We start from the raw sequence: 26,487 nt of genomic DNA, 5'->3' as shown, positions 1-26,487 counted from the left end.
ATTTAAATATCACTGAAAGTAAAGGAAAGGAGTGATTTCCTGTGTAATCGACTTTGAACACTTAAGAAGCAAAAATATATTTTTTAACTCGGGAATACAAAAATAAACCAACATTTTGGAAAAAGGTTTAAGTTGCGTACAGAGGTTTCAAAATACATTTTGAAAACAATTAAAGAACATTCATTCGTACATAGACAGCTTAAAGAACGCTGTTAACTGTTTCTACTTAAAACTATTAAATAATTTGGACACAGAACGAATGTTTTACAATTAGAGATATTTTCGAGTCGGTAATTATAACAACTAAAATGTTGGCCAACAAAAGCTGAAAGTTTTAAATAATAAAATATCTGATCTGTTAAAGAATAAAATAAAATTTTCCTGGCCAACAAATTAGTCCAATTTTTAACTTATCCTTTTTATTGCTTTTGACCCGTCAAACTTTAAAATTAATCCAAAAAAATAAACGTTTTAAACTCTCTAGTTCTATGAGGACGTAATAAATTTTTAAATAACAATAAAAAGCATAAGATTTTTAAAAACTCTGTAGAACTCTGAAATCGGAATGTCAGCAGTGTTGTGCTTCGAATCCATTTATGTGCTGCTGCCATCGGTTTCATCGGAATAAATGGTAAGTTGCTTGAGCGTCAAATGATCCACATCTTCATCTAAAAAGATACATTTTCTCATAAATAAGCCCCACGCAACGCTTTTTTCTCACCTGAATCGTAATAGTCGGACTGCGGCTCTCTCGGAGACAATTTACACCCCCGAGCAAAATATGAATTCAATCTATCCTTCGCGGCTAAAATCAACCCCATGAAAGGGGGTGAAGGATCCATGGGTCTTGAGAGATACTCAGGGTGAAACTGTACGGCTACATAATACGGATGCGTTGGTATTTCCAAGATTTCCATGCGCTCTGCATCGATGTCAACACCGACGAATTTCAGCCCGTTTTTTTCAATCTCTTCAATGTATTTCGGGTTCACCTCGTATCTGTGTCTGTGGCGTTCTTCAATCTGTTCTTTATTCCCATAGAGACGCTCTGTTGAAACAACGTGAGTTTGGTTCTTTGGATGGTGGTAACTTACTGATTTTGCTTTGAACGTTGGGTTTGAAAACTGTTGTTCTTTTCCCCAGGCGCATCGTACCACCCATTTCACCGGTGTTGTGTTCTGGCATGTCGATAATCACTGGGTTTTGAACGTTTTCTTTGCACTCCGTGGAGTTGGTGTCTGGTAGATTCAGCACGTTGCGGCAGAATTCGATCACAGCGGTCTGGAAGCCCAAGCAGATGCCCAAAAACGGTTTTTGGTTCACTCGACACCATTTGCAGGCTTCGATTTTACCCTCAACGCCTCGTTTGCCGAAGCCTCCAGGAACAACCACAGAGCTAAAATAGTGGAAATTTTCATTCCATTTTCAGGACTTGCGTTTATTACTTACTCGCATTTACAGAGTTGGTGCCAGGCGTCGTGGTACGCCGCTGGATTTTCCGCCAACATCGCTTGCTCCAAATTGGAAGCTTCGATAAACTTAATATTCACTTTATACCCTATTTTATTCGCGGCGTGTTGGAGCGCTTTGGTAATCGACGTGTACGAATCCTCTAATCTTGTGTACTTTCCCACGAGAGCCACGTTTACTTCATACTTCAAATGTTCAATTCTTTCGGTGAGGTCGATCCATTTCTTCATGTATTTTCGCATGGGTGGTAACGGCTTCAATCCTAAATCTAAACGCTTGTATAAATACTCCGCAATCCCATGGGACTCCATAAATACAGGGACTTCGTAAATCGATCTCAAATCGGGAATACTAATAATCTGTTCAGGTTCAACGTGACAGAAATTCGAGATTTTGTCTTTCACTTCTTGACCTATTGGTTTCTCCGATCTGCAGACGATAATATCGGCAGATAAGCCTAAACCTCTTAGTTCTCTAACGGAAGACTGAGTTGGCTTGGTTTTGTGTTCTCCAGTAGTACGGGGCTACAAAAACGGAGTTATTTCTGATAGTTTAGTGGTGTCAAAAATTACCTGCGGGACTAGAGAAACATGAGCAACGCAGAAGTTTTCTCGTTTTACTCGAAACTGGAACTGCCTAAACGCTTCAACAAACGCCATACTTTCAATATCGCCTATAGTTCCTCCTAATTCTATAATACAAACTTCTGGAATTTTTCCAGATTCGGAAACTGGAATTTTGGCCACGCGGACGACCCATTCTTGAATGGCATCGGTGATGTGGGGTACAACTATGAAAACGTTTTTAATTTCATGTTTAATGGGTTAAGGGTAGTACCTTGGACTGTCTTTCCTAGGTAGTCACCATGACGTTCTTTTTCTATAACTGCTTGGTATATTTTACCAGTGGTAATGTTGTTGTCGCGGTGTAAAGTAATGTTTAAAAAGCGCTCATAGTTGCCCAGGTCAAGATCCACTTCGCCGCCGTCATCCAGGACATAAACTTCACCTTAAAAATAAAATAAATAAATGAACAATACAACAAGACACTGAGGGATGTTTTTAACGTGTGACCTTTACATTTGCCTCGTTCCAAAAATTATCGTAAATTAAATAAAACAAGATGACATTACTGCCATAGTAAAATTTTTGTTCCTATATGTAAAAACCTCGATATCTCGCATATTTTTAAAGCATTATTGGTGCTCATTTTACGCAGAATTTCACGCAGAATCCAAAACTTGGCGATATTTTCACATACGTCAAAAAATAAGCGAATTAGAAGCGTTTCTTATATACAATAAACAATTGCATTGAGACTTTGTTCACTCTAGTTCCTTCAATTAGTTAAATTATCGTCGAATTCTTAATTGGATTGGAATGTCATTGTCATTGGAATTTTTAAACAAGTCATTCGACGGATGTTTGTAAGTTTATAGTCCAACTTTTAAAACGACTAGATAAGGAGGCAAAATCAAGAACTCTTCGTGCGTTAATCCTTAGACTTTCTTACTATTTTTTTGTTATCAAAAGATTAAAGTTGATGACTTGATAATCCAACACACACGTAACACCGAAATCTTTTATTACGAAATAATTTTATTGTTTCCTCGATAAATTAAGTAATTAAACAAATCAGAATTACGTATTTGAGCGAAAAAATAGTGCATGTAAAAATGAAACAACTTTTGATAGATATTTTGGAAAAAGTTTTTCCACATGATTATTTCATACTCTAAAAATGACAGCTGTCAAAGTGACAAAACAGACACTAAATCAAAGACATGCTTTTGAATTCCAACGGCAACTGAAATGAGTTTTTATTAAATCCCTTGTTATTTTAAAACGCAATTTCGCGCCCAACTCCTAGTTCCTTTCGCTCCTCGTTGTTGGCAGCGATACCCCGGACCATGTGGCTGCGTCTCTCAAACCTCCGCCAAGACTCAATAAATAGAAATTGAACTTAAAATAGCCCCAACACCCCCTCTAAACCCAATAAGAGTTGAAAAAAAACTTTCAATTACCATGTTCATACGGGGAAAACGTGCCAGCGTCGATATTTATGTAGGGATCGATTTTAATGGAAGTGACTTCAATTCCACAGCTCTTTAAAATGGCACCAAATGAACTTGAAATAACACCTTTCCCGACGCCACTGATCACACCACCGGTAATTAAAATGTATTTCATGTTGGGTTAATTTCTTATTCTTCAATGGGAATGGCTCTCGTTTCACGTTGTGTGAGACGGCGGTTTTCGGAAATATTGGCGCCAGTGCGCTGATGCTAATTTGCAATTTTCGCATTGGTGCATTTTCGGAGATTTGCGCTGTGATTGGTTGCGCGTGTCCGAAAAAAATGAGGCAAGTTTGAATTTTGACAGGATTATTTTTTTAAGAAAACTCGCACGTAAGAATTTTATTTTTATTATAAATGATCAATTATTCATTTCACTAACATAAAGTGCCCATCCCCAGTGAACAAAATTGTAATCATGGAAAGCAAGAATGCTCTTTACAGCATACTAATCTAAGCTCCTTTCCTAACAATTAATTAGGTATATTTTGTTACATATCACTACAGTATTATTATAAATTTAATCAAACAGAACCTTACTTCTTCTAAGATTGCAGCAAATCAGAAACAAACGGAAATGTAAAACGATACCAGAATTGAAATCAGAAGAAGCAAGGAGCACAACATGTGAAGGTAGATGACTGTTTTTTTCTAAGTACACTCATTGATTTAACGTGTTATAATGTGCTCTGCCGCTATAATTGCATTCCACAGGTCCTAGCGCAATCAATTACACTTATTTTTACATTTCACATAAAAACAGTTTGTAGATACAGCTGTACTTAAAAAATAAATAACTTAAAAAAAATCCTTAAAGTATAAAATTGATTAAACACCTGAAGAATGCAAAAAATGGACACGAATAATATTAAAAATTATTTTTAGCAATCACATACATCCTATCTTTCATACATTATTTACAAATCGAAAAACACTTAGTGCGTCTGCACCATAAAAGTCCATTAAAGTGACTTCGTGATTTGAAATTAAATACATATCACATAAAAATTATAGACAAACGACTAAAATGAGTCAATTGGTTACAATTTTTAATTATGATGATGATGAAAAGTCACAGTTCCTCAAATGAGGCTCGAGAGTCGGAGAATTGACATTTATTCGAACAACGGATCTGAACTTGCTATTGTATTGCAAATGTTACAACTTTCCTAACTTTTAAATGGATAACAGTGTTACTAAATGAACCGCATAAAAAACTCTATGTACTTACTTATTCTTACATAACGAAAAGCGTGGATCAATGTAGAAAACTGACAAAATGAGGAAATCTCCATGACTTGTCGTTAAAATACTTCACAAGTACCATTTAATAGCGTCATTATATAACTGCTGCGTATCATTGTAATGTCTATGTATCTTCTAAGAAACAATAAGAGATCTCAGCGGTTACATGTGTAGAGATTTCGTACCCTTTAGCTTCAATTCCAGGTATCACAAGCTTTATATTAATAGGCTAAACGTAGGTATCCGTTTTGAGAAAATATTAAATTACAGGTGATAGCAGGAAGCCAACATCTAGTTAGCCGTACGTGTCAATACCATAACTTCGCAAAAGAAAATGTTAATCGAGTGTGAAATCACTACACTGTTCCAATTACGATGGTTCCTCTAACTCTTCTGGCTCCTTAACGAGCAGTCACAGTTTCAGCTCGTTCGCTATCTTGCTCGCGATGTTTTTAAATCCGATGCTGGTACCTAATCCAAACAAATTACAACCTTATTCCAACACATCAATGCACAAACCTGAAATCCTCTTAAACCGAACGCCGTTTAGAGACAGTCTCGGCAATTTACACACTTCTATTTCCCATTGAACTAAACTATCCGTGTTGGGATCGCCGTGGACGCAAAGAAGGAGAAATCTCTCTCGCTGCTCGTAATCGCAGTTATTGGCGTCGAGAACTTTCCGAATTTCGGCCATGATTTCCGCTGGATCTCGGCTCGATGTCGTTTTCATCGACCACGTGAATCGGAGAGATCTTGGTTTTACTTGGTCGTCGTTTTGTGCCCCACCAGCCCTAGAAAGCACAGGTTTTACTACTTGATCGCCGCAGCGGGGAAATCCAACCAGGACTCAGACAATTTTAACTCCTTTAGTTCTCTTGGTGACCTTTTCAGTTACATGTTAAATATTACGAAGTGTTCAAACCGATAAACACAGAAATGGGGCTTTTAGGCAAATTGCACATCTTTTATTCATTACGGCACACATAAAAGAGTTATGCCTAAAACAACCTCATTATCCATTTGGAAAGAAACTCGAAATTTGTAAACGAGGTGCGTGATAAAAAAATTTCAATCATTACTTTTATCTAACTGCGCGGTTATTTCGATACCAAAACGCGACTGGAGTGCCACTTCAAGAGATTTTTATCCACACTAATTAGTACTGAAATAATTAGTTTATTTTGTTTAACACTTTACTAAATATTAAGCTGAATGTTTTGTTTTCGTTTTTTTTTTTTCGGTAAATAACAAACCTTCACCTCTGAACATTACGATCACAATAACATAAAAACAGAAACGAATAAAAACCACTAGAAGGAATAAAACTACAAGTAGAAAGTGTCAAAACAAGGTCAGGATTCCGCTCTTTCGCTACTCAACTTTCACGTGTCTAATTTTTCCATCCGTCTTGGTCAACTTACCCTACGGTAGGTAAAGGTGAGTTGCTATATTTAACATGTTGGGTGGGATCTAATGCTCTGAAAATAACAAAATCAAAATGATAAGAAACACAAAGATGAAGTTATATTAGTAATGAATATAAACTTTTGGATAGGTGAAGCGCTTAGAGAATGCATAGTGTCCTGTTTGCTGTAAGGATGTAGGATCTGTGTACATTAATCCCATGTAAAAAGAAAAATATACAGTTTGGTAGTAAGAAGCGAAAGAATAACAATCCCTGGAAGGGAGTGAAATAATGACGCCGCAACTTTTTTAGCAAATATTTACACAAAACTGATTTGCAATCGTGGTGTTAATAAGCTGTATTTGTTTGGGAAGAACAAAGTGTTGGCCGTTGGGTCTATAATTAAAAACAAGCTCGCAAACATTTTCTGTATAATTTTTTAAAAGAGTCTTACATAATTCCTTAAGACAATGTAGAATACTTTGGCTATAACAAGTATACTTCTCTGAGTAAACATTAAATTAGACTTATCTTAAATTATCAGTTAACAATGCATCTGATAAGAAGATAACGAACATATAGTATTCAAACTATGATTCAATTTTGGACAAAATCAGTACATAGTAACATTTGATATCGAATATTAAAAATAGAGTTTTCAAAGACTTTGTTCTTTATCTAGATATTTCCACAAAAGCATTGCACTTTCTAACATTCATCACACAATAATGTTACATAAGAACTAAAAATAAGAATCACATATGCTAAAAGAGTGAAAGAAAACGAAATAAATAAATTTGACTAAAGATTAAACACATTAGACTCTAAACAAAACACTAGCGGAGCATTCAGTGTCCTCAACTGACTTCCTCACTTTTGTTCTAGAGTATCAAGAGTAACCTATGAGGTATGAAGCGAGGTGGTGTCCGTTCCAAATGCGGCGGCAGAAGGCGTGGGACATCGGGCATGCGGTGGTGCGTCCCTCAACGCCCTTAATTCCTGAACCAGAAATAATCTTGATCATCATAATATGGCCGGTAGGGGACGAACCACTCGCACACACAAATCCCAAACAGTTATTACAAGCGTTACATCAACAATACACACAGTATTTACAATTTCCGCTTTTGTAAAACAACATTTATACAATTTACCAATTTCGTATTGTTGATTTTTTCCACCACAATAGCAACGACACCAAAATTTGAGGACGATCGCGACTGCGAGATGTCACCAGGTCTTTATTTTCAATTACAGCCCAACAACCATAAAAAATATCGTAATTTACAATAAATCGTTCTCTTGTAAGTATTGGTTAAATGTGAGTTACTTATTAACTTGTGTTGATGTGGAATGATATGATAACAAAATAAACTGATGTAACACTGTAACAACCACAACTTCACAGCTATTTACCCTGTTAGACTGCACAGAGGAGTTAGAAGGGGGTGCGTTTGGACATAAAATAGTGGTGATGTTATTTACGGTTGTTATTTACCATCGAAACCATTTGTTACAATATGGAAAAACCAGCGTTATGTGAAATGGTACAAGAACAGAATATATACAATGAAGAAGCAAAACAAAAAGCACTCATGTAAGCAGGAAAGTTACAACAACCTGTAGATAATGTAACACCTTTTACTTGCATTCTATTAATACGGTTTACTTTATTTACAAGTTCTTATCGATAAAAGTTGGTACTAACCTTTTTGTAAAGCCCCGAAGACTGAACTTTGCGAAGAACGATTGTCGAGTATGGGGCGAGTCTCCTGGGGACCCCTGCGCATAAGTAGGTCTCTGCCGAGTTTGCCCCGAATGGAACGTACTTCTTGACGACGTATTTCTAGGGAATGCGGGCTGCCTGGTCGTCGCTGGTGATGCACTTGTGCGACTGCAAACCCAACACGTTTCAAAACGTTGTCAAACTAACACGCCGGAAAACCCACAGCACCAGTTGTAATTTTTTTAATATTTCAAATAAAAGCGCAAAAACAATCATCGCTTGTTAGTAAAATGTTAAGAGCGTGTTATTAGTCAGTGTACAAATGCTGGTTAGTACACTTCGCCGCAAAATTAACGCATAATAAAATAAAATTCAGATTGTTTTTTTAATTTATGAGTCATCGGTTGGTTAAACATATACGCTTCAAATGAAGAATGCCTTTTATTTCAAAATTCCAAAACAAAAATTACATAATCTGAGAAAACAATCATTGAAAAAAATAAAAATTTTCGTAATTTTGACTTAGGTCACCCTTAGATGTTGAACTATGAAACTGTGAGTTCACTCATTACCAGCGGGTTCACTTCTTCAATAAACCATTAACAATTCCAACAAGAAGTGTCGCTTTCGAAAAATTTTCAGTTGAATATAACACTAAATGGACATTAAATGATACAAATTTTTATTTTTCTCTGTAGCGATAAAATAGTGCAATGTTTTTGCAATTTGAATGGAAAAACTTATAAAATATAAGGGGAAATTACAGTTTATGCGTTAATTTTACGGCGAAGTGTAGTTCTCGTGATTGTGGAAGTCCTCCACTGTTAATTCGTAAAGAAAATGTTGTTGAAAAGAAATTTGAAACGTCTATTGGAAGGGTAACTCAACATACCTAGAACGTAGCGGATCAGAAGCGGGTTCTGGCCCACTACTACTGACTGAAGCAGATTTAACATGACCTTTCGCAGGCCGTAAAGTATCTCCTGTGCCTCCGCTCTCACCAGAACTGCACATGCGGTTAGTAAAGAAATATAAATACAGCATTATTACGTCAGTATTCACTCTAATCACAAGAAACTAACGTAAAAAACTAGACGCAACTACGAATTTCTTCGAAAAAAAGTTTCTATCGCATGCAATTTGGAAAAATCGTTAGTCAAGTAAGAAAAAAAGAGACGAGATCAATGTAGTACTTTTAAGATAAACATGCAAGTTCTGAAAATTTGTATTATTACGTATGAATGTATCATTGCCACGTGTAGCAAATCCAGCAATCTGCACTCAACGTAATAATAAATTAGGCAATTTAACACTTGATGGAATATAAACTTAACAGTCTACGTAAACATACTTTTCGGTTTAAAATTAAACAGTACAACTCACCTTGGTACTTCAGCAGCTAAATTGGTTTTTTCTGTACTTTCCGATTTGCCATCGTAACTAATAGTAGATCGTCGACCAACTGTGGTTCCTAAAGACAACGCGGTGTTCTTAGATACAGTTCGAGCTTTACTTGGAAGTTGTATACCTAATTTAAAAAAATAAAACGGTGCGTTACTACACTAAGGGATCGGGAGGCTATAAAAGTAAAAGCTATTGGTTTGATAGACAAGTTAACATCACAAAGGCTCGATATTAACACGTATCGTTGTAACAAGTGACTTACTATTTTCAGTGGCGGTTTTCGCTTGAGCACTCGCTGGCCTAGCGTTAAGTCTAGCGCTATTTTCCTTAATTGTAGCACTATCCACAGTATTTTGTCTTTTAAAACCTGACTGGTGGTTATTTGTTTGGGTTGCAGGTACTTGTGGTTGTGGTCCTGGTCTCAGCGTTTCACCTAAACAAAAAAACAATCATAAGTAAAAATTCTACGATAGGTAAAGTATCGTACTAACCTATCGTGCCACCTAAGTACAGAAAAAGGACAGAATCAGTAAAGACACGAAAGCGTTAATTCACATTACTAACCTCCACTTGAGGCCCTTCGATTAGGCTTGGTGTGCGACGCCGATATCGAACGATGAACACCGCGATGGGAAGGACTTTGCGCCGTCGGCTGAGGAGCCCCACCAGGAGGCTGTCCAGCCATGTTTCTTAAGGACAAACTACTTCCGCTTCGACTCCCGTCGCTCTCCGGCTAGAAATCATTATAAGAAACGGTTTTAACAGCACCCATTACGTACATCTGTGCTCTTTCGTCCCAGAAGAAGATACGTCGCGTAAGCGTCGTCGTATTTCTGCGAGTCCAGTGAGTTTTCAACGTCGTACCTATTGAAACCTAAGCAGACTAAAGCTTCGATTCGCTTAGGATCGCTCATGTCTGCTTCAGGTTCTACGTAAGGTTTCAGCTCGTCGTTTTCATAACTGGAACAAGAGTAACGTGAGAAGCTTGAAACTAGTTCGCACCACCGACCAAATTTGGGCTGCTCGTTATTATGGAAACAATAAAATAGCGGGCCCGTTACGGTTCATAACAGTAACACCGTTACGGAAGAGGGAACTTTTACAACCATACTTCTCATTTTCAATTAAGTCGATAGTGCGATAAATGTTATGCGATACTCAAATCGTTAAGTGCACGAGGCGCTTATCGATCGTGTATCGGGATGTGTGTGGGTATGCCAACAAACACAGTCGAAAGCAAAGCAACACCTTCTGTTGCTGTACTTCTTCCTGATACTAGACGCTCTAAGTTTAACTACAAGACTAATTAAGCGCTGTGTGTTATTTCATCAGACTCACATCGAAACAACACCGATTAAAGTTATAACTAACCCCACGTACCCCTGGTTCATCCACTTGTCCTTCATAATAGTCTCAAGATTAGCTCGCTTGGCCGGGTTTAACACAAGAAATTTTTTTAATAAATTCTCGCAATCCGTGCTCATATAAAAAGGTATGCGATACTTTCCGCGCAAAACCCTTTCCCGCAGCTCTCGTAACGTCGAACCGTCGAACGGTAAACTTCCTGAGACCAAAGTGTATAATATCACTCCGAGCGACCAGACATCGACTTCAGGTCCGTCGTATTTTTTACCCTGAATAAGAAAATTAACACCGAACTACCCTCCATCGAAGAGACGTACCTGGAAAAGTTCTGGCGCTGCATACGGTGGACTCCCACAAAAAGTATCCAACTTATTTCCGGGCGTGAATTCATTTGAGAATCCGAAGTCTGCAATTTTTATGTTCATTTCGCTATCCAACAGTAAGTTTTCAGCCTTTAAATCTCTGAAACAGGGAAATGGTAAACTCTTCGTGATTTGGTGCGAATATCACCTGTGAATTATTCTTTTTTGATGGCAGTACTGCACCGCTGACACAATTTGCCTAAATTTAGATCGAGCTTCTTTTTCTTTCATCCTCCCGTGGAGTACGAGATAGTCGAATACTTCACCACCAGAAGCGTATTCCATTACCAGGTACAAAGTTTTCTCGGTTTCAATTACTTGAAATAATTTCACTATGTTGGGATGATCTAACATTTTCATTATTCGTACCTTGAAAAACAGGAGATTAAGTACCAAGGAATTAAGGGTGACTTTATGTATAACGTGCTATACTTAAATTGAACCATTTCAGAGATATCTTGATTTTTCTAAAAAAAAATTGCTCAACAGATGTGAATTTTTTTTCCGAGATAAGTAGCCTATAATTTATTTCAAAATTGCCACGTTAATTGAAAAATAATCATAATATAAACGTACAATAAAATTTTGCGTTAACATTATGTATTGGACACCTATTTCCAACTAAAAATACGGAAAAAAGAAGTGTTTTAACTCTTTTGCTTCCAATTTTTTTAAGCATGTTTTGAAATGGTAACATTCAATTTCATGTGGATCTTTTATAAATAAATTTGGTGATCTAATAGAAATAAAAAAATGTCAAACTTTTTTGTGAATTTTGTTTTTTTTTTTTAAATCGAGATATTTCAGAAATTATACAATTTAGGTATAGCAAAAAATGATGAGAATATGAAACTGAATTCATTACACTAAAAATTTACAGAGAGTTCCATTTAAAAAAATCAAGTTCTGGCCAATTGTAAATCCTAAAAATTAAAATCGTCTATTTTTTTCATTTAAGCATAAAATTAATTTCTGGTTAAATCAAGAAAAAAAGCAGTTTAGTTATTGAACGTGTCAAGTTTTATCTTAATATCTCAAAAGACAAAGGTGCTGTCAATTTTTAAATCAGACACTACAACTTCAAAAATTTCCGAAAAAAAAATCATAATTTGACAACGTCATGACCACAAATTTAAAAGTTAATAGTTTTGAATAGCTTACTAAATAACTCATCAAAATCCTCCACTAAAAGTGGTAGGTTGCATTTAAAAAAAAAGTTGAATGTTGCTCTGAAAAATGGTGCACTTCTGACAACTGAGATTAAATAAACAGTTAATGGATTAACAACAAAAACTGATGTTTTGGTAGACATCTGATAATTATTTATGTTTACGAGATATCAGTTCGTTGACAAACCTAATTAAAGTTATATTAGCGCTATTTCCTCTAATAAAGAACGCGGTGGCCAGATAACATTAATTTATCTTATTAATGTGCTGATCATAATGAACGGAAAAATTTAAAAGTGCTCCCCAAATGAGTGATTTGCATTCATTATACAAGTGGGTCAATATGTAGACTTGTTTAAGTAAAGTGTTAGCTACAACTAAAAATAACCCGCGACTTTTAAATAACGATTTGACACTCAAAGTGCAGGCAAATTGACTTACTTCTCTAAATAGTTTCTGCAGTGAGCTAGGGTTAAGTTGTGTTTTATCGATGATCTTGATGGCGACTTCTTTCCCAGTGGGAACATGCTTTGCTAGTTTAACTTTGGCAAAGTTGCCTTTTCCGATAGTTTTAAGTAATTTGTATTTTCCTATGGTTGGTTCTTCTCCCACCCTCGGTCTATTTCGTGTGGAAGCTGTGGCGCTTCGTGTGGATTCCACCGAACTTTCATTGCTCTGAAATCAGGAAATTAAAAATGAAACTCGCAGATCCCACGTCTTACACAAAAACACAGAGAATAGAAAAACGAAAGAACGATTCGAATTCTGACGAGGAGATTATGTATTGTGTCTTGGATCGAGACCCAAAACATTATTTTAAGAAATTACATTTTAGAATGATAAAAACTATCATGTGTTATCGATAATCCGATAAGATTGCAACCTTCGGTAATAAGTAGTAACGAGTTTGACATACGTGGTACAATATAATTTTATGAAAAATAAACAGAAATACCTTTGTCGCACTACGGGTTACTTTTTGGACGCGCGGCTTAATTTTCACTTCCCTATTTTGAGCATCTGATGCTGTTCGATCCAACGGCACGTTCTTTTTATTCTTGTTATCGCTGTCGACAGTCAGGCTTTTCCTGCCCTTTCCGTTTCGCTGGAACTGTGACTCGTCCACATTTTCCATGAAACTTAAATCTTTCCGTTGCAAATCCTCGATTTCATTGCAATGCTTAATCGGATTTAGAATGTGTTCCTGCGATTTGAGATAATCATGCGATTTCTCAACAACATTAGCGGCGACTTTTGTGGGGGGGGCGTTCACTTTTTTCACCAAATTCTCGAACTTCTTTAAGTTCTCGATTTCCTTTTCTTTCTTGTTAAGTTTGCTGATGAACATTTCGACTTGTTGGAGATGCCCCAAAGTGTTGTCTTTATCAGAGGGGTCCTTCAGGACTATGTTGACTGGGATGGTCTTGTTTGGCAACTTTGGCGACGCGGTTTTGGTCGCTCCCAGAATCTGTTGGAGCGCCACATTCTTCGTCTGGGGCTGTGGTGATCCCGCGACGGTGTAGATATTCACGTCCCTTTTTCGGACGAGACCACCCAACTGCGGCGACTTGACAGTTTTCCCATCAGGAAACTGTTTGTATGAAGTCAAAGTGTTGTGGGTTTTATTCAAATCGTTGGTTGCATTGCTGGTGCTTTTCGATGGGATTTTAATCTTGTCAACGGGAGTTTTCTCCATTTCGATGGGTTGGATCGGTCGGTCCGGTGCCGACTTTTTACGTAAACGTTCGTAAACACTTAGATTTTTATCACCGGAAACTTGATGGGAAAAAGTTTCTTTATAACGTTCAGAGTATTTACCACCGTGTGTTATTTTTTCTCTTCGGTCTTTCAACAGTTGAATTCCGAAGTCGGAACTATTGAAACTCCAGGAATGCCTCACTCTTGTACCTTTATTTTCGTAGTTCTTATCACTCGGGCTGATGTCACTCATTATTTAACTCTGCATGAAAAGAGTAAATAATTTATGTGTTGTAATTGCTATTAAACTGAACACGCCCGCATTACAAAAAGCACAAGCTCAGGTCCACACATACACAAATAACATAAAGGGGACACCACAATCTGGATAGCAATTCCTTTTTATCAGTCTTATCACTATTTAATATATCTGTCTGATAAAACAAACACCAGCGTAATCATCCAATAAAAGCGGGGAAAAAACTGAATATTGAAATCGCACGACTCGAAACACCTCGTTAATTATTAATTTTTCTCATCACACTTTAACACCACAAGGAAATTAACTTGACAATAGTAATCACGATTCGTTGAATTTATGACACGAAATGACTAATCCAACGCGGGAGCTGTTACATGTTTCGACATAAGCAAGTATCTACTTTAGTTGTCAGATGCTCGGCAAGGTTGCGTTTGATTGTTTGGCGATACTTTTATGACGTTAACATGAGATCATAACGTAATTATTATCAACTTAGTTGCCCCTACATGATATGCGGTATTAACCATGCAATTAGGCCCGCAATATTATTCAATCTAATTGAATCAACGAAATTGTTGCGTCACAATAAAAAAACTGTTAAAGAGAACGCAACGACAAGATGCTATCTGATTACATCTGTTCCGAAGCGTGAATAAGGTAAGGTCAGAAGATGGCATTAATTTAAGGTGATTAAGTCGCCGATGATCATCGATTTCATTGACAAACAGATAAAAATGTCGAAATGGATTCGCAGATTCGCTGCGTAATTCAATGATTTAGTTTTTGGTCTTGATGTATTAAAGATGCGACAAATGAAGCGTCAAATTATCAAGAACTGAATACAAAACACGTGAGCTACCATGTCCTTGTCAAGGTTAAAATCCGAGCATTGTTTAACAATTACAGTTTCATTATCTCCGCCTGATATTCCTGATAAAACGAGTTATGCATACCTTCCATTAAAGCCCGATAAAACGCCTGACTTTTATGCAACACATCGAGAAAATATGTTTTGTTGTGGAAAAACATTCCAGGATTTGTTTTATCAGTGACGAATCCCACATCTGGACAATTTGCAGTCAATAAGTTTTAAATTACAGTGCAGGCTAATTCACGTTACAAATATTTCGCGTTGTATGATTGGATGAATGAAATTATTCCGACTGGAAATATAAACAAGAATCTACGGTTTCCTCCCCTCGGTAATCTGCGATAAATTACGAGTCCCGGATTCCAGCCAACCGAAAATTTCGATGAAAATGTTGGAGGTTTTGACCGCTTTTTTACATCAAGTTCTAGAAACTCGACGTATCTTAACGTGGTGTTTTTGATAAGGAAAATAAACACCGCCTCAGGTGTCGGATCGCGATAAATATAGAAAACGAGCGAATGAAATAATTTGGAAATTGCAGACAATAAATTACTTTTGGCACAGCTTGAAACGGCTATTTTCGGGATTAAAGAGACGATTTAAGACATCTAATTTAATGTCGCCGAGTATGCGGAAGTGTTAAAAATCGAAATCTGTGACCGAAAAGACATTGATTAAACAACAGCGTGGTAATAAAAACAACCATTTAGCTTTATTTGCTCTTCAGATATAATTCGTCCTAGAGTACTCTATATAATTTTCTCTTTATTGTTCTATATACTTTGTCCAAGGCTAATTTAGAAAATTATCAGAACAATTGTGAATTGTTCCAATCTGACAAAACATGCTTGTATAGAAATTAGCGTTCTTTAAATGTGAAAATTATGTAAACCTTTCATAACAGTTCGTGGCAGATCATTATACTCGCACAATTGATGTGGTTACTGGTGCCAAAATCGTTGTGTAAAAACAGCATAAAAGACGATTATTTCAGGAAAACGCGAAAAAAATTAAGCAGACGGCGGTTTTGTGGCCTAGGAGTGCATTTTGGCTGTATTGTTTGTACAATATCAGCACATTTCGCGTGTTTTCGTGCCGTTGACAAAGTGCTAAAAATGCACGATCGGCAAATGTGCACTTTTCTAATATAAATAAGACGCTCCTACAATAATCAATCAACAGTTGATAAAACTGGATTTGTATTTAAAATTTTAAAATAGAAGAAAAATGACTCAAAGTTGGGAGAATCGCATCGTAAGTACACAAAGATCACCAAACTCAATTATCAGTAGATAAAAGTATTGCGCTCGATTTTCCTTAAAGTTTTCCGCCTTGTATTTGTCTAAATTTAAAAAAAAAAACATTTAAAGTGGGAACTCTCGTAAAAGGAAAGACTTTAAACTAAATAATTACCAATGGGTTAACTTCCTTGGGAAATCAGTGTATTGGTTTTAGAAAACGGGAAATCGTTAAGATATCACTAAAAAATCAGGGAAAATCATTAGAACATCAGAGGCAATTAAGAGGTAATCAGGGGAAGTTAAACGAAATAACAAGGAAATCAGGGGATTTTAGACGAAATCACAAAAAGTAAGAAGAGGTGGACGAAATCTCAATGTGATCAGGGGAAGTTGTACGAAATCAAAAGGAAATAAGGAGAACTTGGACGAAATCACAAGGAAATCAGGGGAAGTCAACTGTAAACCAGAAGTATTATCCTCTAGATAATTACTCTTACTTTTTTACCCTCAAAGCAAACACTGAAAGACGATTGTCATTCAGTGTTGCAATACTGCCAGCCGAGATAAAAATGAGTTGAAGCAGTCTCCATATGAAGGTTATTGTTTACTTTTACTTTCCAAATTTTTTACATAAACAGTGAAAATTTTATATAATCATAAAAGACGATTGTCATTCAATGTAATCCGCCGCGTAACGTTAATTACAAACCAAACCTTCTCTTAATTAAAAAATATTGACAAAAGAATAAATTTTACACAAGTAAATTTCAGTGGCACGCACTGATTCCCTGCTCGATTAAAAATTCCGTTTCAAACACTCTATTTAAATGAGGTAGTATAAAAATAATCATGCAATACAACGCAAAATGTAGCATTTAAATTCCTGGAGGCAAGGTAAAGACGTCAGAATAAATAACCGATTTCTTGTCGGATTCGCTCTTAAAAAGGTGACAATTTTGCAAGTATGGACACAAAAAGATGTGTGAGGAAAACTAGCGACCTTCGCTGACTAATACATAAACCAGATGCGTGGTTGTGTTTATTTTATTCGTAACCACGCTAACCGCCCACTATAATTACCAGAAAAATGTAACCAGAACCTGCGAATAATAAGGGTTACTACCGAAGCGCAACAACCTTCTAAAATTGCAAATTAAACGAGAAAAGGTGTCACCTGGTGTTATTCACCAAACACCTGTTTCATCAACAACGCTGTCATCCTCAGTGACATCATGTTGAAGCAACTCCCAACAGTTTCTTACCTTTTTATTTTTGGCGCCCACAACGAAAGGAAGCCCCTCAACGATATTAACAACCATTCCACAATCCGTTCTCGCTTTCGGATCTTTATTTTGGTGGTTATGATGGTGATAATGCCCGTTCTGCTTAGGCTGGATTTTTTCAACTGGCGGATTAGCCGCCGATTTCGATCGCCTCAACAGCCTCATCATCTGATTTTTAACACTGTAATGTGGACGAACCGCCGATTGTCGAATAGCAGCGGCCGCATCCAGTTTATTTCCAGCAACACTGGACACTTCAAACATGTTACACCAATTTTAATCAGGATGGTGTCGCATCCTTGGAGAAGGAATCTAATCGGATCGGAACTGGCAATAAATTCGTGCGATGAGACGGCCTTAGACTCTGCTCGTTAGTCCGCATTTGTTTACTAGTTTTATCAAATTGCTAGATATTGGTACCTGTATAATGTCGGTGCATAAATTATGAGGTACTTAGGCAAAAAAATCAATACAAGGTAAATCGTCAAGTTGTACTGACGCAAGTTCACAGAATTTTAAATGGAAAAAGTTTGTAGGGTGGATTGGTATTGTTACGTCGTTATCAGCGATATTTATTTTGATTGACACTGGGGGAAAATCGACGATTTTAAAGTTGGCGGAACTGAATCTAACATTTCAAAAACCACTTTTTTATCTTAATTAGAAACTTTCCACAATGATGCAATCAGCACTTATGAATTTAAGATGAGTCAAGGTCTAAATAATATCATTCAATTTCAATTACATGAACTACTTCCGCGACAAATTCCGACTGAAATAATTGAGAATGACCATTTCCACTGCCAAGGAAAACCGCATTCACCCACAGTATCCACGCATCTTGCGCTATTCAAATGAGTTAATCATAATTTATAATTGGCGATTAGTTAAAATAAAATTATACCGATCTGTGTTCTTGTCAGGATAACTTTTGATTCCCCCTGTACTGATGGACTTTGCGTCAAAATTATTTACCTGTTTTTTAATTGTTCTTTAATTTACACTGTCGACTACAACAAAGATAACGCGTCTAAATTTAAAACTAAATAAAGGAAAAGTGTTGATTTATCTCGAAAACAGGCAAATTAAGACCATCACCACCGTCAAATTTTCACACCAAACCCCGCACCGACGACTGCACCAGACGCAATGTCCGAAGCCGCAACGTTGACTGATCTCGCGCAGAACATCGAGCGGAACGCAAACTCTAGGAAGTTCTCCTCGATAGTTGCGAACGGAAACGCATGCACCCAATCGCGCACTTTGGAAAATTTAACTGTTACACCTCTGGTATTAAAGGCACGAGCTTCATTCCGTTGTGAAAACGTAATTTTGAGCGACCTCAGGAGTTGGTACAAAGCGACGTTACCGAGTCGCATCCTTCAGGCCACTACTTCCACGATATCAGCGGAATGAAAATGAAGAGACGTGACGTGCACGAAAATTAAAGCCGTTGTAATCTGTTTGTCCGTCTGTTTGTGTATAATGACATTAACTTTAATCCTGTTAAAAGATAATATACAATGCATGAAAATTCTGCTTCGTAGATTCTAGCTCGGAGTAAGTAAAACAGTTCAAATAAAGGTACTTGCAGAGAAGCCCTCGCAAGACGGCTTATACAGCCAATCACTCTAAATATTGGAAATTCCATGTCTCTTCGTATAGACACACGACGAATCAATGGCGACGCCGGAGTCATTCATAAATGTCACCGGAAAATGCCCGGAGTTGCATCTTCCCAGCTTTACATTTTAATTTTCGTTAAGTCAAGAAAACGTGCTATTTCCCACTCATTGTGGGATATTTACGTGGTCATTCCACACAATACAAACCGTTAAAACTGCTCAAACAAATTTATTTAGATTCCCCACAACTGTATAGAAAACGGTTTATGAGAGTCATCAAAGAAAAAAACGAACTGATTTCGTATCAAATCTAAAAATGTCAAACAATGGGAGATTTGATTGGATTTGTACCTGGACAAAATGGCCGCACCCGCAAGTTCATTACTTATTTACGGCTCTGGTTTTGGTGGTAACACAATGTCGCCACAATTAGTACCCCAAATAATTTAGCAATGGAGATATTTTATAATTGCGTGTATTGCAAATGCTACCTCGTTAGCGAATTAATTGGGTAAAGTGTTTTTGCATAATTTTTTACCAATAAAAATAATGATTTATACTCGGTTTATATTGATAGAGTTGCTAGGGCTAAAGCTCAAAAATTCAGTTCCCGTTAATAATAAATTACAACATTTTAATTTCAACTTTCAACTTGACATTTAACTTGAAAGATATTAATTTGACCTCCCTTGTTTATTTCCAGGACTAACCTTAAGGTGAAATTTTATGAATTACAAAATTTAATTAAAACTACTCGCAACGAAAAAGAGTTTGTAATTAATTAAACAAAGAGAGCGCCTCTCTAAATTTTGGTCTAGAATCGTGACTTCATTTTTTATTTCCCTCCAATCTGTCTCTGTGGGGACAAATTTATTGATTGGAGGTGAAAGCTATTTTTGACACGAAATAAGCTGTGAGTCTATAAATACAACTCAATTTTAGTTCAAAAATCGAATTATTTTCCGTGGAAACCTTGGAAAATTATTAGAAAATCAAAAATTTCGCGCTTTCGATTTTTATGTTGCTAAAATTAAAGTCACCAACTCATGGCAGTACTGTCAGCGATAATTTTAGTTATTTTACTTTCCAGCAATGACTGGAGTGAATTTTGTAGATTAGCAACCCTGAGCAATGCTAAAATAATTCTTCATTATTTTTTCTGCCAATAACTCTAATCGATTGTAGTACTTTTTACGTCATCAGTGGCCCTCAAAATGTCAAATGTTTGTAACTCTGGTGCTCATATGAACAAGAGATGATTTGAATTTGACAAATTAAGAAATGACAAGCCTCGTTTACTCAAAACATCAAAAATTTGACAGTTCTACTCTCACACATGTCAAGATTTGCAATTTGCAAAAGTTGAATTAACAATTTATTAATTAATTACGTAAAATTGAAGCCCAAAAACGCCAACATTGCCAACTTAAAATTTCCAAAGTTAATTCATCAAGATTTCAACCTTCAATAAAGAAATAACTGTCAAATAGGACACTTGCAACGGTACGCGAATTGGCAGGATCCTCCACCAGAAATGAAAATAAAAATAATCTGATTTTTATGGTGGTAAAATGAAAGTTACCAACACATGGCGGTATTACCAACGATAATTTTAATAACTTTGGCCTCTGGTAATGAATTTAGCACAATCAAGCAAACCAACCGAAAACTACACCTATTGGCAGGATCCTCCAGCAGAAATGAAAATAAAAAGCCTTGCAACACAGGTGACCAAGGTACACAACGGACAGACAATAACCATAAAATAGTAGTAAAATCGCATGAAAAACCTATCAATACATCCAACCTAAATAAGACATCTGTTGCTATTAAGAAGAAGTTCATGACACGTGCCAGAATTTTATTAGGTCAGATTAATTCAGCACGAAAATCTGTCGCGAAAAATACATATAAAAAGCAAGTTTAGTCCATTAAATATTCGAATCGATTCCTTGCTCTTTTGCAAGAATTTTCCACATAAATTGAGAAAGTAATAACAATTACTCAACATCTCTTTTACGTTACCACTTATCATTTAAGAAATAATTGTTATCATCGTTGTCATGCAATAACCTGCAATAAACTGATAACACCGCGGTCTGTTTCAAGAGAAGAAAGAAGGCAAAAAACAAATGTAAGACGATCCAGTTAAAGTTTTTTGTTGTAATTAAGCGAAGTATTCAGTTCCTCCTTAATTGTGTGAATGTTTTACTGCCTCCACATTCACACAATTTTACGCGTAAATATTTAACAATCATTGTCGTTCACCTTACTCTTTACACAAAGTAAAAAAAGCGAGTGTCTTATCTCCTTGAAGTCAGTCATGTGAAATTAACGTAAGATGTCGGAAACTTATCTCTTAATCTTTTTATACACAAAACAAATTTACGCATTTTATTAAGAACATCATTCAATCTAAGCCATTTTTAGTACACTCGTGCCACAATAACTATTGTGGGCTTCTAAAAATAGGTATATTCTACCCCGAGTCGGTAAATATAGAAAGAAGTGTTATAATTAACAACAGTGGTGTCCTCTGCTGCATAATCCGTAAGTTGCGAGTGTTTAAAAGATCAGCAAGCGCACATTTCATTTTGATTCATTGGCAAATGCAACAAATGCCCCACCACCAAACGATACAATAGAAATAAAAACAGTTTTAAAGAAAGTGTAGTTTCAACGGACCATCCAGGGGGCTCTAAATATATACAATTCGTTGAAACTCCTTTCCATCGCAGCTTCGTTGTTCAAAGCCTCTTTTTACCTTATTGGTGGAGGAAGGTGGATGGTAGTAACGTGTCTTATTGGCATCTGAGCTAACTTTAACAGGTGTCTTGGCACTGCTAGTGGGGTCGGCGTTTTTGGTCACTTCCAGACTTTCGGGGACAGTCTGAAGGGTCGAGCGCATCGCTGCCGACATTGTCCCCACTGACTATCGAACTTTCCAGCTCACATTACCTACAACAGAAGCACAAATTAATCTATAAACTACACAAAGTGGGATAGTCCCTATCGGATTTACACTCAGGTTGACTTCATTTTATAACTCGCATTGTTATTACGACTGTCGGTTTAATTAAAGGAAGATTATCACGCAATGAGTCTGGATGGAGAAAGCGATTTTTGCAATTCCTATTTGAGCAAAATTAGAAAGGAAACGTTACATTTTTAAGGTCGTTTACCTGGTTGGGATTTGATAATCATTTTTATCAACGGATGTGTTCAACATTATAAAAATTACCTTCCATTGTATCTACGAACGAACTAAATATAATGTTGGAAAGTTTGGATTATAATTTTATAAATTCGATAGAGTAATCTACGCATTCAAAGCAAACAAAACGATGCTCCAGGTATTTTTAGATGAAAATCATTTTATTTTTAGACAATATAAACTGAAATTATATCACCTCATTTTACTGACCGGTAAATCATAAGTAAAGTTAACATCAATATTATGTCCACGTTTTATGGATGCAAACAAAGCGCCTGGGAAAGAAACGTACGCAAATAATCATAATGTTGTTAAACCAGCCTCTACCCTCCAATAAAACGAAAGTTCTATGTTTTCCAGAAGATTTAACTTTCCAGTAATAAATGGCCAACATGTCTAAAGAACATCGCATTATTTCTAAATCCGTCGAAACTTTTAGCCCCAAACTTTTACATTCCGTCCATTATGATAAGAATTAATCTTCTTAATGTAAACAAACATACCATCGCAGGTTTAAGTTATCTGACTGTGAAACAATGCACGGCAGAACACGCAATCGAATCAATTCGAAGTTTCACGGGGAAACAATATCTGACACAACAGTTTGAGCCAGAGAACTTTAGTGTCTCTAAAATAAAAAAAAATAGAGAAGTCTGCATCATGAAAATGAATCTCCAACTTGACCATCAGATTCACAAAGAAACAGCCTTGAGCACTTGTGATTCACATTTGAATTGAAGTAATCGAAAATAATAGCCTTGAAAAATGCAGGTTAATAACCTAAGACCAAGGAATATCAATTATTATCAAGGTATTTGTCTTTTTACGTTTATAATTAAGCGAGCACTTTACATGGTATTAGAGAATGTAGATCCTATTATAAATGGATTCCTTGAGGGAAAGCCACAGGAAAAACGCAAAATTGACTCATAAAACCTCCTCTAAAAGAAAAACTATGGAAAAGCGATTTCCATCTTTACACTCTGTATATTCGCGTCATTATATCTTAGTTTCTTGCACTGTTCGCGCTTTGCTGTCTTTGTTCGCTCATATTATTAGTATTTGGGTCAAAGAGGCAGGTTTTACCTATTTCCCTCCTTTGTTCTAAAGTTGAATTACAAGAATATTTAAGAAAACTGTTTATTGGTTTGGAATTGATGCGATTAGAACAGGTGTTCGATTAACAAAAAAAACCTCAGGCGACGGTTTAATTTTAGACACGAACGTAGGTTGATTCCTATTATATTAACTCTTTTAATTGGTAATTGTTAAAATTATCGATGAATTTATAAAAAATCACCTCCGAGGCGACACGGACAAAAAATAAAACTTAAATAACATGAAAGAGTAAAACAATGAAATGTGATGGAGCAAAAAATTGCACTGAGATTTATAAGCATTAAATTTTTTTTTGTGTACGGCGAGGGGTTAAGCTTCCTAGGAAATCGGTGTTTCAGTTTTAGGAAATTAAGGGAGTCAATAGGAAATCACTAGAAAATCAAAGGAAATTATTAAGACAGGGGAAATCAGAGGATATTATTTGGGAATCTGGAGAAGTCAGACAAAGTTACAAGGAAATCAGGAAAACTTAGACAAAATCAAAAGGAAATCAGGAGAACTCGGACGAAATCACAAGGAAATCAGGGGAAGTTAGACGAAATCAAAAGGAAATTAGGGGAAGTTGGACGAAATCACAAGGAAATCAGCGAGAAAATCAGGGGAAGTCAGGTGTATGTCATTTTTGAGTGGTATTAACCCCTGAATGTAGGATAATAAAACCATAAAAAAATATAAATTTCGATCCCCCGTAATATTTTGTAAATAGATAAGATCTAAAGCAGCTTTAAAATTCGGTATGAGTTGGCAGTTCTGCATCTTTTGACAGATCAATAAGTAGCAGTGTTACCAACGAACAATTAAAACTGATAGCCGCGTTCGTTTGGTACGTGGTACGAAAATTCGGTACCAAAACAGAATCGTGAGTCGTGAAATCGTTTTGTGGTATCGACATAATGAGAGAAGTCGGTTTAATTGGGAGATTATCATTTTAACAAGTTCACATTCTCTCAACTTTCTGTACAACTGTATATTTCCATTGCACCTTCAACTATAAATCATGATAAAAAGTCGCTAATTTTTTCATTGTGTCAAGATGTAAAAATATAATTATTTCGCGCCTTGGGGAGTTTAGAGGTTTCGTAAATATTTGAATAATGAGCGAAATTTTTCCCAGTTTTGATAGACAATTCGCCCCAAGGTCTAGGTCAAACAAAAATGCAGTTTTAACGTAGCGAAATGTCAAAATAAACATAAACGAGAGTATATCGAGAAACTAAAGTAAACCAGTTCCGATAAAAATGTTGTAACCTCAAAAAGCAAAAATAGCAGTGTGTATTCTGCCGATTGAAGGTTTCATTATTAATTTAAATCAAAAGAAGTATGTGTGGAAAGACAGTAAGCAAGACGAAGTAATTTATTTTTAATCAGCAATGTCAATTAATTTCAATTGTACTAAATTATTGCCAACAGGCGAGTGAATGCGAGCAATAAATTTCTTTAGTAATTATAACGTAAAGGGGGCTTTATTCACCTGTAACCTCACATTTTTGACAGATTGATTCGCAAATAACGTCAATTAAAGTCACAGTAAAGCTGCATTTACACTTGGGGCAATAAAAAAAGGAAGTAAAAATAGTCAGTAGGATATTGGGAAACTGTCGCAATAGTTACAGTGGCGTGTCTATGAAAGTGTAACATAAACAAAGTGTTTTAAATCAAAGCACAATAACCATGAAACCACGTTATAAAGTGGCCTTGTGTAAAAAAAAAGAATTTGAAATTGCAGTCGATAAAGATACAATGAAGTTGAAAGTTTGATTGAAATTATTGACCTCAAGCCATGTCTTGGATTGGCGATGAGTCACTTGGAGAACCGAGAGATACCTACGTTAAAAAGAAGAGTTGGAACACCTTTCTAGACTGATTAAGATAACTTCCTGTGAGCACGATAAGCAAGTAATGAGAAATCCACAGGTCGGAAACAAAACACCCCAGAAAGGGTGTCCGGAACTAAAATAAACTGTAAAAGTTTGATTTTCTTACAAATACGAAAGTCAAAGGTCTGCCTAATAAGGCTAACCGTTCGAACAGGCAAAAATGACCTCTATGTCTTGCGCTGAAACCATTAGATTTCTATGCAAATATACCACAAAAACACACAACCATCACATGAAAATGTACACTTACAAAATAGCTTTGGATTTAGAGAGAATTTGGGGCGTTTTTCAGTAATTTTCTTGAATTTGCGGATGTAGTGAAAGCTATGACAGGGACACAGTTTCCGACCATAACTTCGGGACTTTTACACCATTTTTAAAAGCCAGACCACTTAAAAATAATGCACGACATGTTGAATATTTTCCAACTCACCCATAAAATAACCCCAATCACTTTAAAATTCTATAAAACCAACACACACCTCAAAAAGCATACTTTTAGAATTTCACAAGATGGCTGGGGTACTGAACTGTCAACTAGCTCAGACACACCGTTACTTGCTCCATCTACAGAACCTGCACCAGAACCGAGATACGTATGTCGGGGCTAAGGAGCAATTTCTATGACGTCATTGGCAAGGTGACCACCACTGCGCATGTCATAGACGGTGTAGCTGTATTTTCACTTTACAGGGGTAATCAAACAGTGGCATTCTCGCATTCTTGGTTAGGAACATTTTATGCAACGGTTCATTTATTCCATGAATGAATATTAATAAATTGATGATTATATTTAGATCATTACTTTAATTTTTTTAACGGGAATCTTTGTGTGTTTTTTTAATTTTTCGTGAATTTCAGAGCTGTGAAAGAACTGCTGAAATACTGAATTACCGTATTTTAGTATCCATGGGCGGAACGTGTGGGCAAATTAAAAGAGTTAATCACCTAACACGAGACGACTTTTTTGGCATTACTTGAATATAACAAAAACTTATTTGAAAAGATTTCACACAGAAAAAAAAGTTTTTTTAGTAAAATTTTTATAAAAAAAAAGTTAGGCTTACGAATATC

At 36.2% G+C, this 26,487-nt stretch overlaps 2 protein-coding genes and 1 long non-coding RNA gene across 12 annotated transcripts; all 3 read right to left on the bottom strand.

Annotated features, from left to right (window-relative positions):
- Positions 1-61: 61 nt before the first annotated feature.
- Ctps (CTP synthase) lies at positions 62-3,769 on the bottom strand. Its single transcript, XM_088029789.1, has 7 exons — positions 3,494-3,769; positions 2,308-2,478; positions 2,043-2,260; positions 1,450-1,994; positions 1,095-1,396; positions 722-1,048; positions 62-668 (listed from the first exon to the last, which is right to left on the bottom strand). The coding sequence occupies exons 1-7, from the start codon at positions 3,657-3,659 to the stop codon at positions 595-597; spliced, it is 1,803 nt and encodes a 600-aa protein (XP_087885915.1). The 5' UTR covers positions 3,660-3,769; the 3' UTR covers positions 62-594.
- A 109-nt stretch (positions 3,770-3,878) lies between these two features.
- On the bottom strand, positions 3,879-25,982 carry LOC148179918 (serine/threonine-protein kinase MARK2). Of its 10 annotated transcripts, none has more exons than XM_088031091.1 (16): positions 25,896-25,982; positions 21,968-22,161; positions 12,665-12,898; positions 11,203-11,423; positions 11,010-11,154; positions 10,699-10,961; positions 10,107-10,287; positions 9,892-10,060; positions 9,819-9,830; positions 9,590-9,760; positions 9,307-9,451; positions 8,816-8,929; positions 7,906-8,091; positions 6,214-6,270; positions 5,309-5,583; positions 3,879-5,260 (listed from the first exon to the last, which is right to left on the bottom strand). In XM_088031091.1, exons 2-16 carry the CDS (start codon positions 22,121-22,123, stop codon positions 5,202-5,204), a joined length of 2,388 nt encoding a protein of 795 aa, XP_087887217.1. In that variant the 5' UTR covers positions 22,124-22,161; positions 25,896-25,982; the 3' UTR covers positions 3,879-5,201. The 10 variants fall into 10 exon arrangements, with proteins under 10 accessions (XP_087887217.1, XP_087887215.1, XP_087887216.1 ...); XM_088031089.1 differs by having other exon boundaries at positions 25,847-25,966; XM_088031090.1 differs by lacking the exon at positions 25,896-25,982 and adding an exon at positions 25,664-25,830.
- Positions 17,840-19,034, bottom strand: LOC148179919 (uncharacterized). Its single transcript, XR_015769686.1, has 2 exons — positions 18,554-19,034; positions 17,840-17,998 (listed from the first exon to the last, which is right to left on the bottom strand). It is a non-coding gene; the product is annotated as an uncharacterized LOC148179919 (long non-coding RNA).
- Positions 25,983-26,487: the final 505 nt, after the last annotated feature.

The sequence above is a fragment of the Gnatocerus cornutus genome, chromosome 2 (genome assembly GCF_029298725.1).
Source record: "Gnatocerus cornutus isolate USDA-ARS CGAHR chromosome 2, icGnaCorn1.1, whole genome shotgun sequence".
Taxonomy (NCBI): Eukaryota; Metazoa; Arthropoda; class Insecta; order Coleoptera; family Tenebrionidae; genus Gnatocerus; species Gnatocerus cornutus.
Note: the sequence above shows the minus strand (reverse complement) of the source record. Positions and strands in the feature narration are given on the sequence as shown.

What these genes read in the sequence shown, in the direction of transcription:
- Ctps (XM_088029789.1), bottom strand. Translation starts at nt 3,659, where the DNA reads ATGAAATACATTTTAATTACCGGTGGTGTGATCAGTGGCGTCGGGAAA. An exon ending in ATGTTTCTCTAGTCCCGCAG is followed by an intron (nt 1,995 to 2,042) that starts GTAATTTTTGAC and finishes CCGTTTTTGTAG; the next exon opens with CCCCGTACTACTGGAGAACA. An exon ending in CAACGTTCAAAGCAAAATCA is followed by an intron (nt 1,049 to 1,094) that starts GTAAGTTACCAC and finishes TTGTTTCAACAG; the next exon opens with AGCGTCTCTATGGGAATAAA.
- LOC148179918 (XM_088031081.1), bottom strand. Translation starts at nt 14,174, where the DNA reads ATGAGTGACATCAGCCCGAGTGATAAGAACTACGAAAATAAAGGTACA. An exon ending in GAAAACCGCCACTGAAAATA is followed by an intron (nt 9,452 to 9,589) that starts GTAAGTCACTTG and finishes TTTTTAAATTAG; the next exon opens with GTATACAACTTCCAAGTAAA. An exon ending in TTAGCTGCTGAAGTACCAAG is followed by an intron (nt 8,930 to 9,306) that starts GTGAGTTGTACT and finishes CCGCATGTGCAG; the next exon opens with TTCTGGTGAGAGCGGAGGCA.